Below are 26247 nucleotides of genomic sequence, written 5' to 3' on the forward strand. Positions count from 1 at the left end.
ACACATATTATTGAACAAAAAACACAATGCAAGGCATCAGACACCTCCCTACAGCTATAAATCAGGAAGGCCGCAGAGGACTCGGAAAGAGCACAGGCAGCTGCCACACAGTGCTGTCCACCACAACTATGGAGTAGGCTGCTGCTGAAGATACCACACACTGCTGTCCACCACACCTATGGAGTAGGCTGCTGCTGAAGATACCACACACTCTGGGCAGAGGACAGAGAGGTCAGTATCAAACTCTCTGACAAGTTCCTCCACACAGCCTAGCTTTCACAGCGCCCAAAGGTGCTGTGCAGACTGACTGGGAGAGAAGAGCAACAGCTTAACAATGGACCCTGCACGCTGCAATACCAGACTGCCAGGCAAACTCTAACAGAGGCACTATTGTTACAGGGTAGTACTTTCAGACTGGATGTAAGACCTGCTCCACAAGAGGGAACTTCGTGCCGGGGCAGTAATCTCAGTCAAAAGCCCTTGGTAAGGAGATCTTAGGCTCTAGAGCAGAATCCACTATTGCCATTTTGCTCCATTGTCATGTCATCAAATTGTCTTCTAAATATTTGGTTTTAAAAGCATATACATGGGCTGCTCTCAACCTTGGCTAGACAGGCTTCTTTTTGCAGTGGGCAGCACTCAATGCAGAGATGCATAAACGTCCTGAATACTAAGAGTGCTCAGCCTTAAATGGGAATTTTTATCAACACGCTTCTCCCCCAACCACAGCTCAGAGAACATCATAGAAAAAGGAGGCAGAACCAACTTCAGGATAAAAGGAAATGCCATTTTCTGGACATGACATGGCTACTATACTCATAAACTCAAAAGAGTTGTGGTTCCCTGCACAAGACCTGCATGAGGTAAAGCCAGCCAGAATCCCAGCACAAATGGGAGGTGCCCTCCAGGCCTCACCCTTTACTGAGGAGCGACTGGAGTTAAGAGCTGCTCAGGGAGAGAAAGAGAGAGAGCGCACTCTTTTTCTTTTCAGATGACTACTACTAATCCCCACGATCTAGTGGATGGCCCTACATACCTATATATACTTAGAGCAGCATGAACTGAACTTAATGGATTATCAGAAGCAGAAAAGAAGCATGGCATGGTGGCTCAGGTCTACAATCCAGCTACTTGGAATGTTGAGGAAATCATGGGTTCAAGGTTTGCCTGGGACAATTCAAAACAGCACTCTCCAAACACAATAGGGCAATTGTACATAAGGGTTCACAGCAACTTTGACTGCATGTACAAGGTCAAGCCAGACAAAATTCCAACACAGATGGGGAGGAAGTTGTGAACACACACACCAGCACCTGAGGGCCACTACAAGTTGACAAAAAAAAATTTGGGCTTGTGGTTTACTGAAATGTTCATGTAAGAGCAAATAAAAATCCTAATAAAATTTACATAAAATCAAACTGATTTCTAATATAAAACTTTTGTTAATTCTTTGAGAGTTTCATATATGCACACAGTGTACTTTGATCACATTTGCCCCTTCTTTTTCATATCTGACTGCCAAATTCATATCACTTTTTATTACCCACTGAGTCCAATGTGAACATACTGGACACCATTGGAGTGGAACTTCCAGACCATACTTTTTTAATTGAGAAATTGATAATTACTTTATCAATTTCTTAATTTAAAAAAATGTTGGAATTTTGGTTTGGCTTGCAGAAAATTTGGGGGAAAAAAATGGCCGGCAAGTACCGTATTTTCACTTCAAGAATAAAACATATTTCTCCATTCAGATTCATCTGAGCAAGGCTTTGTAGTTTTAAGGGGATAGTTCTAGAAAATTTCTTATTCATTCCTGACCATGTGAGAGTACAGGTTTTAAGAAGCCCTTCCCAGCCTGTGTCTCTGGCTTCGTTTTCTTGCTTCACTGCCCTGGCTGAGAGTTCCAGGAAATAGCAAGCAGAGGGATGAGAGTGACAAGAGCTGACCTCCTTTTTCTGCATCCCTACAACTAAAAGTGCTCCAGGTTTCTCTGACTACTATCATTTTTAGCTATAGATTTTTTTGGTAGTTTTTGTTGTGTTGTTGTTTCTTTAAAAAATATAACTAAGGAAGTTCTTCCAATATCTGGTATTTTGAGGGGTTTATAATGAATAGAAGCTGAAAAGATTGTGTGGTATCAAAATAAGCATATATTTCTTCTACTTTATTTTGATAATGCAGTAATTACACTTGTTGTTATTTTTACAGCCTTAAGGAAAAACACATGTATCATAAAATCCACTATTTTAAATAAATGTCCAATCCCGTGGTTTGTCAAGTGTTTGTAAAGTTGGACAATTTCTAATTCCAGAACATTTTCATGTCCTTGAAAGCAAACTTGGTATCCATACTCCCCACTTCAGCCCTAACAACCAGTAATCTCTTACATTTGTTTCTATGAGTTTTCCAATTCTAGACACTTAATGCAATGGAATCATGAAATGTCTGAACTTTTTCACCTGGCTTCTTGTACTTAGCATCATGTTTTCAAGAACACTTCAACTATCCTGTTGTAGAACTTCGTTTCTTTTTGTGATTACAAAAGAAAATTATTGCATGAATACAACACATTTGTTTATTCATTCATCAGCCGATGAACATTAAGTTGTTCCTAATTCTTAACGACTACGAACAACCCTGGTATAAACAAACATCTTAATTTTCTTTAATATATACCAAGGAGCAGACCTGCTGGGTAATGTGGTAATTCTGTTAAAAATTTCTGAGAAATTATCACGCTGTTTTTCAGAAAGGGAAACACCCTTTCCATATTCCCACTAGCGGTACATGAAGGTTCTATTTTTTTCCCTAATGAACTTATTCTTCTTTCCTGTAGACATCATGTTGGATGAGAAGTAGAATCAAACTATGGTTTTGATTTGCAGTTCCCCAATGAATACTGGCAGTAAGAATATTTCCATATACTTACTTGCTGCTTGTATACCTTAACTGAAGAAATGCTTATCTGCATCTTTTTGTTGAGTTACAAGATTAAGTTTATTCTGAACTGATGGCAAATACCTCACCAATGGCATTATTAACAAACATGTATTCCTATTCTAGGGTTGTCTTTCAGTTCTTTAACAAGACCATTGCAGCAAAGGTTTTAATACTGAAAATAATTTATTCTCCCTTTTGTTGCATATGGTTTTGGGATCATATTTTTAAAAACCACTGCCTACTCCAAGGGAAATAATGACATGGGCAACATCTGTCAAAATATGAACACAGCCTGATAGACAGACCAGAGGATATTACAAGTAAATATTTCCTAAGTAGCTAAAAAAAATTTAAAGCCAAAGGCTGGGTAATTTTCCAGAAGACACTTTAATTAATGTGAGGCATGTTGATAGTGACAAGGTCTCACCTCTCGGCTTTAGCCGAGAACAAACCAGACAGCGGCTTAGAGGAGCGCAGCCACTCACTCAATGCAGAACAGGTTAGAACTTTTGAACTGTATAGCTTAAGTGCAAGGCTCACAAAATGATCAGATCTGACTTACATGCAAGTGATAGATTTTGAAGCATTTTAACTTAAAATAACAAAAACATTATGAATAGTTTAAGTATCATGTAACACTTGCCAACGCTTACCTGCTGTCAGCATTTTGTTCCACTTACTTGGTAATTTATTATCCACATTTTTTATTCACATACTACTTTTCTGAAACACCAAGATTACAAACACGGGTCCCCACTTGCTAGATACTTCAGGGCATGCTGCCTAAAATTATGGATATGTCCCAATAAATCATAACACAGATAGCAATTTTAGTGAATTTATAAACAGTGCAACTCTTTTTGCTAGCCATATTTCAAATTTCAAAGCCTTATTTTGCAAATTGACCTAAAATGTACTATAGCATTTGGTCTTATAGACAGAAGCCACTTTAAGGTGAATTAAAACATTTACTGGTAACATATCTTTAGTAGTATCCAACCCGGTACACTTTCTCCATCCTTATCTTTTCTGACATTTAACAGTTTTCTATACCATCGTCCCCCTTTACTTCCTTCCCAGCAAGCTCTTCATTCCTGACTTGTCTGTGTCCTGCACTAAGTCATGTTCTGTGCTTCCAAATGGTGAAGGACACAAATGACGCCGTCCTTCTCAGGCTGTCATATCCAGAGGCACGCACACTGTTGGCTTGTTCCTCGACGGTGACCCTAATTCTGAACACACAGTCTCAGTGTTGCTTGTTTCTCCATTATGCAATTACTATTTTTCCCCCAGAACTAATAATAAATCTCTAGAGAGATATTCAAAGTATAAAATAGCCCATTCCTCTTCAAAAATAAATTTTATAACAGTATTTATACTGTTGTTATAAAAAGTAACCTCTATATATAAAAGAAAGCTAATTCATTTAGGGTGAGAGTTATGTGCCTGAATCAACTCCATGCCAGTTTAAATATGTTTTATTGCACTAGACTATGCGCACTGAGTATTTATGAAAACTGCTCATTAACTGCCCAGTCACTATAGAAAATGGCAGTACAACTTTTAAACCTAACTAGTGTCAATGAGCTCATGTTTGTTCCATAAAGATAAATCTATTTATTTCATGCCAGAGAAGGGAGTTATAAATTAAATGATACAAAGATATTCTTTGCTGTATCTTTTAGAAAACATGATTTTAAAAAGAAAACAGAAACATGTACAGAGAAACTACCTTCATTTAGATTATCTATGATTCTGAACACAACCCCCAGTTACTCCTTAACCTTTTCTGAGCAGTGTGACTTTGAGGAGAGTGTTAATCCAAGGCTTTAACAAAAATTAATCATAGCCTTATATAAAACGTTCAAGTGCTTTTAGGGTCTGTGTTTGATAACAAGGAAAAGGAGGGCAATTTTGGGGAAATAGAACATTTTTTTCTTTAAAGAAAGGTTTTAAATAAAAAGAACTGTCTCTAAAGCTGCTTCCTGTCAATCTTAATACTAACTCTCTGCACTATGGAGAGAACATTTTCATGATAAACGAGGGCCCTATACAACAGTTCCTGACAGAAGCCAGGAACACTGGGTGAGGTCACTAGGTAGGCAAAGGCTGCCACTCTTACTGGAATACATACTTTGCTAAAGTCCTTTTTGCTTTTGAACCCATAGTCTCATCTATATTCTCTGTCACAATTTCAACACCATAAAATCCCCGCATTTCTGACAAAAGAACTAATTTGTTGGTTTTTGTGTGTGCTGCCACTGTTTCAAACAATAGAATTGAGCAATGTGTTGATGTCTTATTGCTTGTTTTATTCTCATGGAAAGCGTTTATAGTTATAGTTCAAACAATAAAGAAAGAGAGATTAACTCTCTGAAAAGAAAATGGTTAGAAACATAATTTACAAATAAGGCAAGTGGAGAAGCTGTACCTGCTGACCCAATCCATTACCTCCACATTACCAGCTGGGGAACTTGACAGATAACACTAAAATCACACCCCTCATATGCCAAACAGCACAACTGAAGGCCAGATAGCTCTAGATTCAACTTAGGTCTCTGTGCTTTCATGTTAAATGGCAAGTGTCTTCCAGAGATGACCAGCAGGGAAAGCAGACACTTCTACTCAAGGGACTCGGTACATCCCCCTGTCTTTCCCAGCCCCTGCCTCCCCCAACTGACTGCAGAGCTGAAGCCTACCCTCATCATGATCCTTTGTTTAAATAAGATCTTAGTTCAAGATCGATATTCAAAGTGGAAGAGAAAGCTTAAATGGTTACAAGAAACTCCTATGGCTTATTACATTTGCTTCCTGTTTGGAAAGTGCTGTTAGACACGTTTTGGAAATATCTGAATAACCATTTTCCACTTGTTCACTATGCTGCTCGATATAGTAGCTACTAGCCACACGTGGCTATGAAAAAATTAAGTGTAGTTTAAAATGCGGCTCTTTGGTTTTAGTAGCCACATTTCAAATGCTCAATAATTTCACCTCGTGGCTCTGGCTGCTCTACTCGATAACGCAGACATCAATGTTTCAACTACTGTACAAAGCTGGTAGGTTTTGCTCCAGGCATGCCAATCAGCTTTAAAAACACAATTACAATTTTATTTCAGAAAGATTATGAAGCAAAAAAATCTATAAATTCTCTTATGCAATAGGTCTCCTGATGCAAAATGCAAGGTTTTCAGGTGAAGCTGAGATAATGGGAGGGGAGAGAGAGCTCAGCAATATTTCACAAATATCAATCTCTTGCTGTGACAATGCTCCTATATACTACATTCACAGACATTTGGTGGCCCCACTGATTTACTAGGTAATATACTTACAGAGTAGTATTGTATAAAAAAAAAAAATCAGTTATCTAACTGAGAAATTTGTCAGTAAGCTATTTTATCATTGAGTGAGCATCATAATATGACCTCACTAGGCAACATAATCTTCGGTGTCCACTGTCACACACATGGTTTACTGTTGTTCAAAATGCCAGTATGCTGTATTACTACATTCTTTAGTTGACTTTCTCTATTTTTTTAAAAAATTACTCAATGTGTAATAGACAACACATATCAGAAGTTTCTTTATTTGCTATTTTCAAATATGTAAATATGTTATTTTTCAAAAAAGAGGCTGCCTAGCTTCATAAATCTGCAGCTGAGGTGCTTTAATGCCAAAGAAATGTCATAAAGCACAGCTGTTTCTAAAACTTCCATGAACAGAAACATGGGGCATATATAAAAATAAATCCACAAATTATGGGGTTTTATTTTACTCCCAAGATCAAGAATTTTAAGTTCACGGAGAACCAGAAACTCAATAACAGATGCCGAGTGACTATATGACTGCTGTGACTCACGGCAAGTCATGTGGCACAGACAGGCGAAGCCTGGGTAGATACATAACAGGGCACAGCAGACGACAAGAGAGCAAAAGTGAGATCCACAAGTCTGTGAGCCATTTCTGTTAGGATAGATACAGACACAGCCCAGAGCTACTCTTACATGGCCTCAGTTTCCTTTATTCTTATCAACCTTCCTTGAGGAATCAGACATCTTGGTCGGCTTGTCAGCTTTGCTCTCATTTTCTCTTATAAATACTGAGGTTCCTCTGCACAAGTATTCACAGAGGAGAAAAGGGAGCAAAACGAAAGAAGAAAGTGGGTTTCTCATTCATCTTGATCCATCATGAGAAGAATTTGTGAAATCTACTGATTTTTCTTTGGAACTGTAAACCGTGCTATAGACGAAGCTCATTGGCTTCTACTCAAGAGGTGGAAAAGTCATCTGTTTCAACAAACTGGTTTGAAGCCACATGCACTAGCTACCAGGTTTTCAGGTTATGACCCAGTTTTCCCGCTTACCTTGGCTTTTCCATCCTGGGCTGACATATATCCTACGCACATGCTCTCTGTAGTGTGGCTCCACAGAAATTCCACTGTGTGAACAAGAACACAAATAGGCACATTCACGTTCACAGATGGAAAATAAATCTTCGCCTTTTTAATAGAACAGTTAAAGATAGCTTTATATTTAACACTCATTCCCTACTTTCCATTTGCTCCTTCATAAATGTCAAGATGATTTAGTGCTCAAAACTGTAATGCCATTTACTGTGAAATGAAAAATGTATTTCTTTCTTGTCAAAACTTATGATTATTACATGTAAAATAAATGCACTTGTGTTTGAACTTAGAACATTAAACACTTATACATTCATAATACTGTATCTAGTGATTTAGTAAATGTAATATTCCACAGTATAGCTTCTTTCAACATACACATATGCACAAGTGCACACAGCCTTAGTCTCTACTTAAGGCATAAAGCCGAGACTCATGAAATACCAATGGATCTGAACTAGCTTGTTACAGAGAGTAAGAAAATGCTACAAGAATGACAAGGACTTATCAAAAAGACTCAGGGGTTAACCTGAAGGTCCCTTACTAACCAAATCTTTTCCCAACAAAGTGACAATGATAGATTATAATCACTGAGCAAATTAAGAACCAAAGAAGCAATGCTGATGGAAACAAGTGAAGAAATAAGAAAGGAGATGAATTCTTCTTTCCTTGTAGCAGAGTCAGTGAATAAATAGATGCCTATTGAGTGCTTCTCATTCAAGCTGAAAGAAATGAGTTCAAAACCTGAAATTAACAGAAGGAGCAAAGTAATTCCCCCAAAATTGTCAGCTTACCAGAATATGAGCTCGGTGACACTTGTATGTCCCCCACATTGTGTGCACACAGAATAACAATAAATAATATTTTAAAATTGCATTCCTAAACAAGACATGTAACATCCTTCTGAGGCTCAGAGCATAGAGTGGAAGAAGAAGCAGAAAGAATGGAAGGCAGGGAGAAAGGCTGCAAAGTGCCATCTGCAAGCAAGATATAATAATTACAATCATGATTGGTGCCTTATTCAGTCATCACCTGAAAGGCTTCCTCCTGCAGCAGATAGAAAAAATACAGAGACCCACAAGCAGACATTATACAAAGAAAGATACGTTGGAAGACACAGCTCTAAACAAGAATAAATCCCTTACCTTGGCAATCAGGGTACTCTGTAGAAGAAGACACTGAAGAAGTCAGGGAGACAGAAGGGACAAAAGACACCAGGAAAATAAGGCTCTCTAAAACAGCTGAGCATACCTCATATGAACTCACAGAGACTGAAGCAGTAATCACAGGGCCTACCCAGATCTGTACTAGGTCCGCTGCATATATGCTATAGCTCTCAGTGTAGTACTTTTCTGGGACTCTGAATGTGGAGACAAGTGAGACTGATTCCTGTGTTTGAATCATTGACCAAAAGTGTTGTAATTAATATAGTTTTTTCTGTGATTATTTGGGTCTGGATGTCCAGAAAACGAAAAAACAGTCTCCTTCAACAAAATGGTGCCCATATGTTTGGGGCTAACCTGTGTGACCCAGTTGGATCTGGGTATTTGTATGCCTGCTTGGGGATTAGGAGGAAAGTAGCTAAGAGCATGCCTACCACTCAATACCCCCGACTGGGCAAGCAGCTGGAGAGGGTCTGCTAGGAGTGCACAGGCAGGAAAACATGGTAGATTCCTGCCAACATACACAAAGACATTTCTAGGCTGCACAGCATTCTGCATGGCAGTTTTAGCTTTTACTCAGACAAAAAGGGTTCACATGCTGCACACTCCTTCCGAGAGTTGAGATGGTTGAGTGTGGCTCCTAACCAGCCCATCCCAGAGCTGGCAGTAAAGGTACCTCTGACATACTGAAAGGTTGAGAGAGGCGGAGGTAGCATCCAGGACCACCGAGACCACACCTTTTACCATTTTAAAATGTTCCTTGTCAGAAAAGAATTTCAGATACACAATAGGACAGATTCAGACATAAAGGACTCTAAACGAGACACAGTGTGTTAAAAAAATGTATGTAGGCTTGGAAGAGAGTAGAAAAAGAGTATAGAGGGGGCTGGAAAGATGGCTCAGTAGTTAAGAGCACTGGTTGCTCTTCCAGAGGTCCTGAGTTCAATTCCCAGCAACCACATGGTGGCTCATAGCCATCTGTAATGAGATCTAGTGCCCTCTTCTGGCATGTGGGCATACATGGAGGCAGAATGTTGTATACATAATAAATAAATTAAAAAAAGAAAGAGTATAGACAGTTATAGAAAGAAATAGTTTAAAAAAATAAAAACAAAGCCTTTAAAGAGACAGTAAAAGTAATATAAAAGAGAACAGACAGACATAGATTAAAGGAGTAAAAAAGGCCATGTAAAGATAGAAAATATACAGAGAGTCTAAATTATGCAAATTATTTCATTAAATTTTTGACTGCAGAGAGACATTTGATTCTGGGGGCTGCTAAGCTAAACTAACATATATTTTAAAGGTATCTTGACTTCAAAATTTGAATTGAAGGATATGTTGCTTTGGAAAAGAGGTTCTGCTTTTGTTTTCATAGGAAATGAGTCTGTGGATTCCTTCCAAGCTAATACGGTTTGAAAGAACAAGACCCTCCAAAAGTTCCCTGTAAACTCTAAAAATACTTTTCCCAACAAAAAGCGGGAAGCATTGGAGAAAATGATGACCAAATTCTCAAAATGATTGTTTATAAATGTTTGTTTTCATTTAAAGGAGAATATGATATAGAAATGAATGTTTTGCATTGGTATGGATCTTGGTCTATTGATACAAAGTCAAGGTCAATTTTGTTACACTGTGTATATATATTTCTGCTCCTGTTTAAAGTATTATGCTTATATATCTTATTAAAAATATATAATTAAAAATTACAGATTAATAGGTAGTCATTTATAATAGTCAAACTTGTAGTCATGTTAGTTAGGTTTTCTAAATGTACAGAGATATATTTCAAATGGACAGGTATTCTTCAACCCTTTCAAAGATTTACAGAATATGGCATTTAAATGTTTTAAGAACTTAGACTTATATGACAATGAGACACATCTGCTCCTGAAAGCACCAAATACTTCTAGAGGATGATGGGCATCAAAGAGGCTCCTTATGGAATTGGCTAGCCATTTGGACAAGAAACTACTCTTGCCTTTAATGCTTGGTGGTATGTTGTATAAACTGGATATGCAGGACCCACAGAAAAATGAATGCTAAACTTGCCTAAAGAATGCAAGACAGTCCTTCAGGGTAACTACTTCATGAAAGAGTCTGCCAGACATTCTGAAGGACACAAAAGAAAGTGACTGACAAACTACAAATATGGGCAAAACAGTCTTTCAAATTTCTTGCCACATGGAAAAGTCTGCCAGATATGTAGGCTGAAGGCAGATGCCCCCAATATTACAGATAAACTTTGGGTGACTGTCCAGGCAGGCAGAAAGATATCTCTGTCAACTTTAGAGTTTTAAAAGCTGCTTACAATGCACTTTCTGTTTACTTAGGTAATATATCCTTCTGGGGTCTTTGATGGCATTAAAGGCTAAACAGTTATAGTTTTCCTTAGTTATGATAAAAGATAAATTAGATATAAAACTTTAGACTCACAAAGATAGGATAAATGATAGAGTACTTTCCTTAATTTGCCAAATGTAAATGAACTAAATATTGTAACTATAATTCTTGCGTGATAACTGCTTTGTTATATATAATTTTACTATGTTAAAGTTAAAACATTCCTTTTAAATAGACAGAACAGAGGAGATGATGTGGGAAGTCTTTAAGATGTTGCTCTTATTGGTTAATGAATAAAGCTATTTTGGCCTATAGTAGGACAGAATATAGCCACGCTATAAGTGATATATAGAGTAGGTGCAGTCAAAGAGGTACCATGTAGCTGCCAAAAGAGACAGACACCACTGGAACGTTTCCAGTAAGCCATAGCCTCATGGCAATGCACAGATTAATAGAAATGGATTAATTCAAGATATAAGAGTTAGTTAGAAATATGCCTGAATCATTGGTTGAACAGTTTTATAATTAATAAAGTTTCTGAGTGACTACTCAGGTCTAGGAGGCTGGGAAACAAAAAGAGCAGTTTCTGACTATATATCCACTCTTTAGTAGTGTGCTCAGGAAGGCTCTACTTCAGTCTTGGTGATTTCTGCTATATGAACCAATCTGAAGGCCCACTGCAAAGCTTGGCTTTCCTGTGTCATTTACGTCACAACCTTCCCTAGTTATTATTAGAGCTACAAGTTTCTCCCAGGACACCTCTTTCTCCATCATCCATGTACCATTCTAATTAAATTACATTTTATAAAACAGTGTGTCTTTACCAAGTTGTGAACAGGTATTTCCATCCAAATGAATTTTCCTACTAAACAGACAAAAAAGTACTTGGCCATCTCACTAAAAATACAGAAAACATATACACAGACACATGGACACAGGCACATACAGGCTCACATAAGTATACACACAGAGAAACATACACAGACACAGACACACACATTCTTCCCATTGTTGTTAACAATCCCCAGCTGCACTGGCTCCTGAAACCTTTAAAACCTCTCCACTTTGCTTTCCATCCCAGAGTTCCTTGGAGGAATACAAAACTCTAAAATCACAAGAGTCTTAGCTGGGCAGTTGCCAAGTCAGCTGCTGCTCCTTAGCCTTCCTTGGGTGGGATAGCAAAGTAGAAGATGTCTTGCACACCATATAAGTAACTACTTGATAAATAAAGAAAAAATTCATTTTCAAATGGGAAGAGTGAGAAACTATAAATACAACAGCTTTCTCTTATCTGCTCCTGGCTGTTAAGAACTTCTAACCCAATAGGTGGCTCATTTTTGTAAAAAATAATATACAAAAATGCTTCCTGTCCTGACACAATCTGTATAAATCATACAAGGCATGTCTCATTATGCCCATGAGGTAGCTGAGTTGGCATGCTTCCCTGTCAAACTTTCACTGGTAAACTGTCTTGGGAGCAATGGAGGCTGAGTTCCATAGACTGACACATACAATAAGTTGAAGAGATAACCATTCCCTCTTTCTAGTGCTCATGCTGCTTTGGTAAGGACTAAAAAGAAAAAATGCTACTTCAAAAGAAAGCAAGGGAATTGTGTCAAACAGAAATACAAGCCCTAAAGACATTTCAATTCTCTTTCTATTTTAGCACCTTATTGCATGAGATGCTTGAAGTAGGGGCTGCTGGCTGAGATCTGGGTGATCTAAACAGAAAACCATTCAGTAAAGCTAGGTTAATTGAGACTTCATTTTATTCATTCACAATTCCTTTTTCTTCCAGGATTTATCTCAAGCTCCAGTGACACCTACTATCCTTTAAACAGACCAAAGTTGTCTATAAAATCAGCCAAAATTGCTTCCTGAGTTTTAGAAGATCTACCACAAGAAGTACATAGCTGCCAGAATTCAGCTCAGAAATCTTCATATTTTCAGATGAAAAACTAAACCAAACAATAAAAAAATCTTCTGCCTAGATAATAGCAAGAATTATATTTCTCACAAAAGAAAAGAGAATTATAGCCAAAAAAGGTCTATTCCTAGTTTTAAAAGAATGTCTTAGTGGCATTTAAAGAAAGAATGTTCTGTTATAAACAGAGTAGATCAAAAAATATTTCCAGAAATAAAAATCAAAGAGCACCGCCCCTACTTGCTAATGTTACTCTCAGCTGAAAAAAGCTTAAATATTATATCTGCTTATTTCTTGAACAACTTTGCTACTTTATCTGACCTTAAATAAATACTAAAATATCAACCCATCCTTCCAGACATCATTGGAGCTGGAACACCCCTCCCCCCCAGCACTTCTGAGGCACAAAAGAAATGAGCTTCCCACCGTGGGAGATCATGGAGATTTTCACGGAAAGGAAAGCTTTAATTCCACTTTGTAGGCCATTCGGCAACATCAGACAAATATCCACATGGCCACTTTCTCTCCCCTGTCCAAGGAGGGAATTTGCTTTCTCTTTGCCAGTTAGCTTCATGACCATGTGTACCTCCCAGAGTGCCCAGTTAGCTTCATGACCATGTGTACCTCCCACAGTGCCCTGTCATAGGTGCTCGCAGAAGCTGATGCCATGTGGTGAAAAGAAGCAGCCAGTGCTGTTGGGGCCCCAGGAAGAAGCTCCTTTGAACACACACATTAATAAGCTTACCAAATTTTTAATGCCAGTAAAACCAAAAGTCTGGAGGAATTTTAAGTTACAGTAAGATGACTTTTTATCCTTTGAATTTTTCAGGAAGCATCAAGCCAATGTAACATTAAAAACAAAACAAAAAACCCTACAGCATGTCTGGAAATAGGGAAAACAAGAACACAACAAAAAGACTCCACAAAGAACTCTGTGCTCTGAAAGTGGAGCAGCAGGGCGAGGCATCACAGTGAAATTCTAATTGGCAACTGCAGAACAGTTTGATTTGATAGAGTTAAGTTGAAAATGATAAAGGAACTCGTTATCCTTTCAGTTAGCTATGAAAGAGACCAAAGAAATTCTCATAAAAGTTCAAAATCAAGCACTACCCACAACATACCTTTCAGATACATAGAAATATGAAAGGGGTTTAAGGAAAACTCAAAGGCAACCATGAAATGAAAGCTCAGGAAAAGAAGGCTGTAAGATCAGAGAGGCCCACATGGGGATTTCAAAGATACGGGTAATGGGCAATGTCTTGGGCTGGGCGTCAGGCCCACAGGTGTTCCTTTTATTATTACCCTTTATAACTCACAAATTTATTATGTCCTTTAAAACATATATGAAACGTTGCACAGTAAAAGATGAAAAACACAAGGGGTGGGTAAAAGGGCAGCTATAGAAATGCAAGCGTATCATACACAAAATTTAATTAGCAGCAACATAAACACATTTCCAGTAGAAAGAATCAGAGTTATTCTCTACGTAAAGTGGGATTAACTTAATGGCAAAGTAACAACCACCATGTGTGCTGACTGCCAAATATACACATCTATTTAGTGCTTAACATTGGTTAAGATTTTCCTCAAATACATGGAGCCGATTTCACACTGGCCACTCACACCTACTGACCAATTAAAGGAGAAAATCTTTAACTTCATAGGCTCCAATCAAGACATGGGGTATAGAATACAAAGAAGGAAATGTTCCCCATAGCAGGATTGCTTGCTTATGGAAAATATCTGCATATGTTCTAATTACCTCTCTATCACAAGCTTAAATTAGCAGCACGCTCACTGTTCTCACTGGAGGGCCTAATGAGTCTTTGATTGCACATTTTAAAATATTATTTTAACATGTGTGTGTATTTTGCCTAGAAGTATATATGCTACCACGTGCACGTCAGGGAGGCCAGAATACCAAATAACAATGTGGGTCCTGGCTATTAAACCCAGGATCTATAGAAAACCAGCCAGTGCTTTTGACTGCTAAGTCATCTTGCTAGCTTCTGTTTGTACATTTTTAATCATACTATGTCCATCAGCCTCAGAAAACACTTCTACAAGGCCTGACAAATATGCAATTATATTTTAATGGGTAAAAATATATTGTATTGGCTTTTTACCTCCCTCTAAAAGCATAAAAAAATAATTTTTTTCAGCTGTCTCATCCAGGGACAAAAATTTTCTGTGTGTTAAATGTACATTTTGTACACAGGGGTTTGTCAGCATCTCTTGATCTGGGGAGTGGTACACGGCAGACAAGTGTTGCAAACAGTTTGTGGCCACACTGTCCCTATACAAGGCTGGATACAGAAGCTGTCTTCTGTGAGTCATTTAGACTGTCTCTAAATCATATTACTGGACACTCATTAGCCAAATTTTCAACCTATGGTGTTTGTTTTTTTTAGAACATATTAGGATATTTTATGTGACATTTCATTTTACTGAAAGAGTAGGGAATTCACAACAGTTGGTTCTGGGGCTAGAAATGGCTCAGTGGGCAAACACTGGCTGCTGCGTTTCCATCCCCAGAATTCATATAACAGCTAGATGCAGTCAGTTCCCCAATGGGCGATGGGAAGATGACACTGGAGAAATCATGAGCTGCTCATGGGGCAGCTAGCCTGGAGTATGAAGCAATATGGTGAACAAGGCAAGCCCTGCCAGATGAGGAGGAGGAGGAAGGCGAGAATACCAGATGCTTTTTTCTAATCTTCACATATGCACATCTATAATCATATCCATGGTCACGGGGTTGGGGCTGCTAAGATAATACAAAAACTATATTTGGCATTTAAATTCATATATGTAAGAATTACTGGAAGCCTATTGATGGAGGAAGGTCATTGGTTAATTAATAAAGAAAGTCCTTGGCCCTGATAGGTTAGAACATAGGTGGGTGGAGTAAACAGAACAGAATGCTGGGAGGAAGAGGAAGTGAGGTAAGAAGCCATTTCCTCTCCTCTCTGGGGCAGAAGCGATGAAGCTCCGACTCAGGATGGATGTAGGCTAGAATCTGCCCGGTAAGCGCACCTCGGTGCTACACACATTAATAGAAATGGGCCAGGTGGTGTTCAAATGAATACAGTTTGTGTGTTGTTATTTCCGGATATAAGCTAGCTAGGCGGCTGGGAGCAGGGCGGCAGGAATGCAACCCGCAGCTCCCTCAACAGCCTATTATGGAGATGAGCAAAAATTTCAGTGACACAGTACCTGGATTCTACTTGCTTCCAGTGTGTGAGATGCTTCACAGAAGGAAGATGCGCTAATCCATAGAAAGGTTACCAAATCCCTACCCCTCTCTGATTCTCGGTGACCTGTGATTTCTCCAGTTATTTATGTAACTGGAGGGAAAGCATCCAGTCTAGAAGGAGAGGAAAGCACTTTAGGATCTGACCAGAGTTCCCTGAGAAGTGTTGCAAAGACGTAAACTACATAGTACTAGCAGAGCACAAGGAAGGAGCAAACACGCAGGAGGAAACTCTTCCAGATTTCCACATTTGAACAAGGCCTTAAAAGTCAGTTACTATGATAGTGCATTTCCAAGAAAAATGCAATAGTGAGGGCAAGTTACTGGGGCCGGGATGAGGAGGTGGGGATAGCCCCAGTATTTGAAATGCTATTCGAAAGACAAGGACTTGGGACGTTGGCAATGAGTCTAGGTAACAAAGAATGAGTTGAAAATGATACTTGAGCATGCTGTTTAAGCTGTTAGAGGGGGAATGGGAACTCTTCCAATTAGGGTAGGTAACTGGCATCCATCTTGCAGATCTGAAAGTAACCCAGAAGTGTATGTGTGTGTGTTTCCTCAATAAAAGAGTAAAAGTAGTGAGCATAACATATACAGAATCTGAAAAGGCTGATTTCATAGAAACTGAGAGTGGCTCAAATGCTTCCTATGTCCAGGGAAGGAAGCATGGTTGGCACTTAGGGACATGTACTGCAGGCATGGCAGGAATAAGAATAAGTTCTATTGCCCACCAGAATGAATACAGCTACCCATGATCTACTGTATATTTCAAAGTAGCTGTAAGGGAGTATTTTAGATATTCTATAAACAAAGAAATAATAAGCTTAAGTGACAGGTGTGCTAATTGGTCAGATTTGATCTGTATACAATACACAGATAAAATGAAACACACATTGTACACTATTCATGTGTATAATTCTATGTCAATCAAAAGTAAAAGCCAGACATGGCAGAATACACGTGTAATTCCAGCAATGGAGAGGCTGAGATACAAGGATAGGTAATTTGAAGCTAGCCTGAGCAACAAAAAAACTAATGATAAAAAAGTAGAGAACATGGAAATAAAGTTAACAGATACATATTCTGGTCTTATTTCCACACATTTTAGAAAGATATACACCCTCCAATTTAAATATGTACAACTTATTCACAAAAATGTACTCTTATTTAGGCTAGTCTGATCCTGGGGTTGGTGTGGTTCTTCTGGTCACATTTTCATCTTTTTCCTTTTTGCTTTGGGCCAATGTCTTCTTTCCCAATTGCCCTTGGCTTAGGTCCATGGCTGGGTTATCAACCCAGCTGCAGGTGTGTCACAGAGAAAGCTCTGCTAGTCAACAGGAGGTGTGAACTGTCTACGAGATGATAGAAAAGGGAAACCTGAACTGAGGAAGGCTGGGGGTGGGGTGTAAAAGGGGAAAAGTAGTTAAAGCCACAGGTCACAAAGCACATGTCTTTAATCCCAGCACTCAGAAGGCAGAGGTAGGTGGATCTCTGAGTTCATGGTCAGCCTGGTTGTACAGAGAGAGTTGAGTTCTAAGACAGCCAGAGCTACACAGAAAAACCCTGTCTTAAAAAAACAGAGAAACAAACAAAACCCCAAGGGGAAAAAAAGAAGACCACAATTCACAATATTGATGAGAATTGTCCTAGGGAGGGAGGGTGGCTTCATCCCTGCAGGGATGACTAGACCCAAGATTACACATCTGGATGCACATCTGCAATCTACAAAAACACTCACTGGCCAACCCTTCCTGAAAACAGTTTTATGAGGAAAGTGTGGCAAACGCCCTATTTTCCAGATGAGGAAGGGGCAGAGGACAGTCAAGTGCTGCGTGACAGGAGCAAAGCTAATAAGCCAGGGGCCAGGACTAAAGTTCACGCCAGCAGCTCTGCACACAGTTTCTTTCCTTTAGAGGAAGGGGAACAGGAAGAATCCTGTTTCCATGTTATTATATATACTGTCATGGATCATCTCTAATGTTCCATGGAATAAGATATGAGAGTGAGACAAGCTATAAGATTGTAATGAATCTCATTTAAAAATACACTTTAAGCACAGTCTTTAAAAAAAGTGTTTTATAAATTTATTTATAGAAAGTCAACAGTGCAAGCAAAGGGATAATGACAGACATCAGAAATATAAATTGCTGACTTAAGGACATAAGCCTTTCCATGTCTTAAAAAAATGAAAAAGAGTAACTTCATACTAGAGGGGCATTCCCCTTACCTAGAAGTGTCTGCTTATTTGGGGAGGAGTCAGACTCTGAAGAACATCTGCATGACCGGAGAACGATCACTCCACCGAGCACGCCATCCTCACTGGCAAGGAAAGGTGAACCTGGGCAGAAAAGACCGACAGTCACCTTTCAGTCACTTTCATTTTTTCATTTTCAATTTCCATTTGATTACTAGAACAAAATGTGGCACGAATAAGAACTTGAAGGATGCCCAGTTTCTGACAATCATTGTTCATACCTCATATACACTTGATGGTAAAGGCAGTTTAATGCCTGAAGAGGAGCCATTTGGCAAAGGCAGTGCCAGATACTGCCAAGTTGACCTGAACTGGGGAGAGTGAGTGCAGTTTTGTATTTGGAATACAAGTGGAAAATATCACGAGATTAAAGGACCAAAACAACCACGCACACACACACACACACACACACACACACACACACACACACACACACTCAGCATCACCCTTTGACCAACTCTCGGGAATCCTACACAAGGCTCTCCCTGCTGCCAGAGGCACCCCACCAAACGCTTTGATTTACTACCTTAAATTCAATTTTAAACAATAAGCCACAAAGTTTATTACAAACATTTAAAAATGCTCCTGATGGTTTACACAAATAAGGGTGAAGCCAGATTTCTGTGATGTGAATCTGGTGGTTAGAAACAACCCAGCCTCCTTGAGATCTCACACACCGAACCACTGTGAACATTTCAAGAACATTGCATTTTTAAAGCCCCTCATTTTCCCTCAAGGACATCTTCTTGGACATCTGGCATAACAAGTGAGCACGTGGAGAACAAATGCAAAATTAACCCAACAACTATCAAAGAAAGTAGTAAAAATAAAACCAACCAAATTGGATTTGGGGAAAACTTCTGGTTAAATTTAGTAGATTAAATACATGCATTTATCTCCACTCCCTCCTCAAATCCCTGGGAATGTTGGATGGAAAAGGAAGGAGGGTATAAAAACAAGGGGGAAAAAAAAAGCAGATTTTGGGGAAGAGATGGAGAAGCAGCTATTTCACTTGCAGACCTAGTGTACCGGCTAGTTTTTATATGTCAAATTAACACAAACTAGGTCCATCAAGGAAGAAGGAATCTTAATTTAAAAAAAAAGTACATCTACAGGATCGGCTTGGAGGCAGGTCTGTGGGGCATTTTCTTGATTGATGATTGCTGTGGGAGGTAGCCCAGATCACTGTGGGTGGAGGTCCTGTGTACTATAAGAAAGCAGGCTGAACAAGCCATGAGGGACAAGTCAAAAAGCACCCTCCATGACCTCTGCATCAGCTCTTGCCTTCAGGTTCCTTCAATGATGGGCTGTGATGTGGGACTATAGCTGATAAAAGACCTTTTCTCCCCAAGTAGCTTGAGTCATGGTGCTTTATCACAGCAGTAGACACCTATGAAAGCTAAATCTCAAGTTTTCAGGTAGTAGGGAACTTGTAGTGGAAGGAACCTTCAAAAAACTATCTAATTTAGCTGAAAAACTGAAAAGGATCAAATATAGGAGGCCTACATCTCCTCTGAAGGCAAAAGTACAGAGAAGAGGGGAAATGGAAGTAGCTGGTTTAATATCTGAAAGAATCCTCCAGAACACTGGTCAGCAAACTATGACCTGCTAAGAATTAAAAACAAACAAAAAATTTTAATGGCTGGTTTTTAAAAGTTAAGAAAGATAGGAGAGGAGAAAAAAGAAGTCGGGGGGGGGGGGGGCAGACAAGTAGGTAGCAGGGACCACAATGAGGTTTGTGAAGCCTGTGACCTTTATTCTCAGCCTTTAGCAGAAAGCTTCCTGTCCTAGTCAGGATTACAACTGTGGTGATGAAACACATGACCAAACCTAAATGGGGAGGAAAATTATTATCTGGCTATGCTTTTACATTATGGTTCATCATCAAGAGAAGTCAAGACAGGAACTCAAAAAGAGCAGGAACCTGTAGGTATGAGCTGATGTAGAGGCCATGGAGGGGTGCTGCTTAGTGACTTGCTCTTCATGGCTTGCTCACCCTGCTTTCTTACAGAACCCATGAACATTGGCCCAGGGGTGGCCCCACCCACAGACTGGGCCTTCCCCCATGAATCATTAATTTAAAAAAAAAATACACTTCAGGCTACTCTGTTGACAGCATAATCTTCTACATACATGTTCTTAATTGAGGTTCCCTTCTCTCAGATGACTCTGGCCGTATCAAATTGATATAGCCAGCACACTTGCCAATCCCTGATCTAGGACAGGATTAATTCTAGAGAAGAGTCTAAACCTGCAGAGACTGGATAATCACCTTCCTGCAAGCCATCAGGCACAAGAGGAGAAACCTATTTGTAACTTGTCCTTGCTTTATGTAGAGGGAGAAGGTGAGCCAACGAAGAGGGGGATATGAGAAATGATCCTCCTTCCTCATCTCTGCATTGGCCATTTGTCTTCTAGCAGTGACAAAAGACTCGGTCAACACTGCTTAAGGAAGGAGGACTTACTTCAGCTGAGAGCTCAACCTTCTTGCAATATTTCTATCAGGGCAATAAAACATAATCTCAAGTAAAAATTTGCTTTTAGCCGACTCCTAGGTTTTTTTTCTCCTAATTTTCTACACTCTATAACAAGCCAGTAGGTCTTTGACCAAGTGTGATGCAAATATCTTCCTCAATTTATTAATGACTCTGATTTTACTTCTGATTCTTCATTTTTGGCTTACTTGTTTCTGATGCTTGGGCAGCTGATGTCAGCCTTTTTCCTTTAAGGTTTCTGTGTTGCAAGTTTTACAGGAAAAGCCTTCGCTAGTGGGAAATTATGAAAATATTTTGCCCATGCCCATGTTTTCTACTAGCACTTTTACAATTACAGACTTTAATTTTAAGACTTCAAAGTTCTGGAATTAATTTTAGGGTAAAGATTGTTGTGGAAAACTTGTGGTAGACTTATTCCCCCTAAATAGTCAGTCAAATGCATAATAACACTTTGGTGAAAAATCCATTCCTTCTCTACTGACTTTAAAATGTCCTTTTCCTACTGACTTACAATATATTTTTTATCATATATTAATTCTCATATTATTAAACCCATACATTTTTAAATGATAAGAGCTACTCTCATATAAATAGTATCTACTTACAGTCTTGCAGCATATTATTCTTGATTGGACCAGTTTCTTCTCAATATTTATTATATGAAATAATATTTTTCTGCTTTCAAATGTTTTTTAAAATAGCATTCCTTAACAGTTTTGCCTTTTATTCTTATTGAAAATTTTATGCGGACACATCTTTGTCTAATGGAATTTGAGCCACATCTTTCATTGTTTCAAAAAGACATCAAGTGCTGCTGGACACAGTTCCCACAATGAGGAGTTCTGCACTATGAGTGTTCCCTTCCCACTGGAAGTATTACAAATGTTAACTGTTCTTTTGTCTTAATCCTATGTGATCACCACAAAGAGTGTATGGATAGCACTATTACTTCATTTATTCTTAAGGCATTATTGAGTATTATTAGTTATTTACCCTCCTGAGCATGACTTACTCTACCCTGCTTTGTATAGATAGATCATCAACAACAAATCACACACACACACACACACACACACACATAAAATCCCGGGTGCCTGGTTATATGCTTATGCTGGAGACATCCAAGGAAGCAAAAATAAACAACACGGAACTACTTAAAACAGCTCCATGGAAAATCAAATCAGGGGCTAAAATGGAGACTGAAGCTGAAGAATCCACTGCTGATGGTAATTTCTGAAAGGACAGTGTTTGAAATTTTAATAAAAAGGTAAAGAAAGAACAAGATAAAGATTAGAAAGGAGGACATGACAAGCTAAAAAGGACATGCCAAGGTCCTGAAGAGTTATAGACCTGGAAATTTAGAAAAACAAAACGAAGCTGGAAAAGGCAACATAACAAACAACACCTGGAATGAGGCTGAGGGTCAAGCAGTAATGGTATCTCACAGAGCACGGAGAACTTGCCTACACTTGGATCTCTTCATAGGGGAAGGGCAAAGGGCTGGCACTATTTAGAGAAGACTCTAACAGATTGTTCTCAGGAGAACAGGTTTAGGAGAAGGAATAGGGAGACTGCCAAAGAGCCTTCTGTGGAGGTCTAGGTGAGAGTTTCTTAGGGAGTATGGAGACACCTCCATGTTCCCTGGACAGCCATCCTTCGTTAGACCTAATACAACACAGGGTGGTTGAAGGCACACTGTTCCTCCCAAAAAGCTAAATTTTGTGGCAGCAGATACAACTTAAGATAAAAGTGAGGCAAGATATTCAAATGGATTCAGCCAAGTGGACACTGAGAGCAGTGAGTTCGGCTTCTTAGCAGGAGGCCCGTGAGTGACTTGAACTGACGACACATGGTTACGACTCCAGTCTCCCATTTAAGTCAGGTCATTTATATGTACTCTTATCATGATACAATGTCAAAGCAGTGCCTGAGGATGGATGTCAGAATTCTGGACATCACGAAGCTGAGTGCTGTGAAATTCTTTCTCTGATCTAAGGCTTTGAATTCCTTCCCTCCTCTTACCAGTCCCCCAGGCCCTGTTTATCTCTGGAATTCTCTCAGTGTCCTAATTTAGCAAAGCTTGAATTTGTTAACCTTAGAGCACTGGCTAGGATTTACTTTTTGGCATCTCCTTAAAAAAAAAAAACTAAATAAAGTCCTGAACTTTTTCTCCACCTTGGTTATAGATTTTTGTGTGTGTGTGTGTGTGGCTCTCAGAGCTTGATTTAAAGGCTTATTTTGGACATTTCATACATGCCTAGAAGCCTTAGGCAGTGGGAAACCTTTTACTATGCCTAATAATATAAAGTCATATATAATAGGATAGCTTTATCAACTCTTAAACTAATAGTCATTCAAAATTGTTTAAAAGCTGACGAAGAGTAGAATGGGGCCTAAAAGTTATCCAGTGACTACCACTTGAAATGTAGTTCTCTTCTGTCTTCTGACAAAGACTGAACTCATATGTTAAAACAAACAACAGCTATTTGCTTTTATTACATTTTGCTACATTTATATGGGTTATTTGAATAGTCAGAAATGTAGGGGAAAACTCAATTCAAGGGGTTAGAATAAAAGGTACAACAGGCTACTTAACACAAAGCAAATACATGGGAATCAAGATCTTATTGCGATGCAAAGCAAATGATCCTTTTCCTTCCTCAGATATCTAGCCATTCTAGGGATCTACCTAGTGTCAGATGGCTGACTTCACAGTGAGAAGAACCCCTCAGTCAATTCAAATTCATGCAACCTAAGCAAAAAGAAGTATGCTTGCTCTACAACATCTAGTAAAAGAGCAAAAGGAAGAATGCTAACTGGCTAATGCAGGCAGCACGCTCATTCATTACCTAGCCAGCAAGGTCAGGCTACTATGCTGAGTGACTAAGTCAACCCTGGCCAAATGAGAATCTGCACATCTCTTCTCAGTTAAAAGAGGCTTTAAGAACTAAAGATATGGGAAAATGTTTACATTATGTGCCTGAGGGTGTGCACGTGAATACACACACTCTGTCTCTCCCTCTCTCTCTTTGCATATTGTTGGAAGTAAAGATATCCATTGTGGGTACATCTTCTGATGGAGGAAGATCATTGGTTAATTAATAAAGAAACTGCTTGGCCCTGATAGGTTAGAACATAGGTAGGTGGAGTAAACAGAACAGAATGCTGGGAGGAAGAGGAAGTGAGGTAAGACGCCTCAGACAGACACCATGCAGCTCATCACCAGGGCAGACGCGATGAAGCTCCAACCTAGGATGGACGTAGGCTAGAATCTTCCTGGTAAGCGCACCTTGGGGTGCTACACACATTAATAGAAATGGGTAATCAAGATGTAAGAATTAGCCAGTAAGAAGCTAGAGCTAATGGGCCAGGCAGTGTTTAAATGAATACAATTTGTGTGTTGTTATTTCAGGGCATAAGCTAGCCAGGCGGCTGGGAGCCGGGCTGTGGGAAGAGGGCCGCAGCTCCCTCAACAATCTTCCTTTACTAAACTAGATAGGGGATACTATGCTGGCACATGACCTTTGGCTCTGAGTTTTCCTCCATTTGAGGATTAAAAAGATGAGCAGAAAGTGTAAACATAAAAAGCTTTGAGAAATATGGAGTGCTTTATAATAATTGTGTAGTATTACTACAATATGTGAATAACTTGATTTTTTTCAGCATATTATTTTTTATTACTTTATAAATAATACCAATCAAAATTTCCACTTCCTCCCCTCCTCCCACTCCCTCCTGCTCCCCCACTCACCCTCACCCTCCAGCCCTAAGACAGGGCAGGATACCCTGCCCTGTGGGAAGTCCAAGGCCCTCCCCCCTCCATCCAGATAAAATGCCAGAAAATCAACGGCATGTTTAAGCCTCTGCAGCACTTGGTATGAGCTGCCCACTACCAGTGCTAACAATTAGTCAGGGCTTTATAGCATTTACAAAGGTTAAGAAAAATGTTTATATAAACTCTAGCTCACATAAATGTGTGGTTTTCAGAGAGTCAAACAATTGTAGCTGTTTTCAAATATCTAATGTCTTTAAATTTTTGATTTATAATGAGGGAACGACATAAATATAAAAATAATTCTAATTCTGAGTTTGAAGAGGGTCCATGAGGGAATGAATCAACATATAACTATTACAATAATGACCACACTGCATAATTCATCTCTAAGTGTTACATGACTCAATTCTTCTTTCCTTCATTCAATATTATAATTACGTGATTTGTGTTTGCTGTAGCTAATATTAGGGAAATTACCACTTGCTCACAAACTAAAAGAACAGGGTACAAAAGCTTTTTGGTTACCTAAAAAGTATCCCTAGCAGAAAAACTAACTACTAAAATAGAAACAGAGTTGGGTTTGTTGTTGCTTTGGTTTAACTTTTCCTACATGGGAGGAAACAAATTCTTTACATGGTTTTTGATACAACCTAATATTTCATAAACATCTTTGAACAGAAAATCATAATACAATACTTACTGTGACTAGTTCATCAGCTTTCAATTTGTTTGACAGAATCAACATTTTATAATCAAGTTCATGGTCCTCAAACACTGACATATTTGAAATAACACCTATCACCAACAAAAACGAGTACTTTTTAAAAAGTAACACGAGACTGTTGCACAGTTTTGAGTTGTCCGCTCTAGATTTTTTTGTCAATGCTGTGCTGTTACTTATTTAAAAACAATAATACCAAATTATTTCCACTTACCAAAGTTCAGTGCTTATTTTAAATGACTTTTTGGTTTGGTTATCAAATGTCTGGGAGGATAGACAACACAAATGCTATTGATACAGTCAGTCTCTGCTATGTAAAAACATGTAGTATCCAAAAGAAATGGTACCCCAGACTTTGGGAGGCTACAGTTGTTGTGCAAATAGCAACTCAACCGCAGACAGTAAAGCAACTTCTGTTTTGAAAGCACAGTGGCACTGTCCTCGGCTGGCTGCCTGTGTTTATTGACTGACATAATCTACACTGTTAGTCTGCTGCCGGACAGCTCTGTTAGCAATTTAATGCCTTAAAAAATGTTTTGTTATTTTCATTTTCTTATTTGGAAGAGAGGGCAAGAAAAATCAGATTAACTGCTCAGAACATACTGACAGTTTTATCCTAAGATATATATCAGTCATATGAAGGGAATTTCTGGGCTCCTTGAAAAGTATAGCAATTACTTCTATTCCAAGTGAACCGAAATTTCAAATGTGGCAATTGCGAAGTGGATCATATATGACTTTCACATGAAACTTCTTGAGTGAACAAATTTCATTATTTACTTGAGTTTAAACTTTTATTTCATTTTTATTATGTGTACTTGTTGGTATGTCTGTGGGTACAGGTACACACGCCCTTGTCTGTGCATTTGTCTACAGGCCAGAGATGTACAACTGGGTGTCTTATTTCTCTAATTTTGACAGTCAGTGAACCTGAAGATTGCTGATTTGAGTAGGCTGTCCTGAGAGTGACATTCAGG

The 26247-nt window shown here is 38.9% G+C and overlaps 1 protein-coding gene across 6 annotated transcripts in view; it reads right to left on the reverse strand.

The window, feature by feature from the left end:
* Positions 1–26247, reverse strand: part of Tasp1 (taspase 1) — a 222667-nt gene that overhangs the window by 20600 nt on the left and 175820 nt on the right. For 4 of the 6 annotated variants that reach the window (XM_075962311.1, XM_075962315.1, XM_075962316.1 and 1 more), the window contains 2 exons: positions 18253–18363; positions 7304–7377 (listed from right to left, as the gene is read on the reverse strand). In XM_075962311.1, coding sequence (XP_075818426.1) covers positions 7304–7377; positions 18253–18363 — 185 coding nt within the window. Of the gene's footprint in view, positions 1–7303; positions 7378–18252; positions 18364–26247 lie in introns of those variants that run through there. The other 2 variants (XM_075962313.1, XM_075962312.1) reach the window with 1 other exon arrangement.

The sequence above is a fragment of the Microtus pennsylvanicus genome, chromosome 2 (assembly GCF_037038515.1).
Source record: "Microtus pennsylvanicus isolate mMicPen1 chromosome 2, mMicPen1.hap1, whole genome shotgun sequence".
Taxonomy (NCBI): Eukaryota; Metazoa; Chordata; class Mammalia; order Rodentia; family Cricetidae; genus Microtus; species Microtus pennsylvanicus.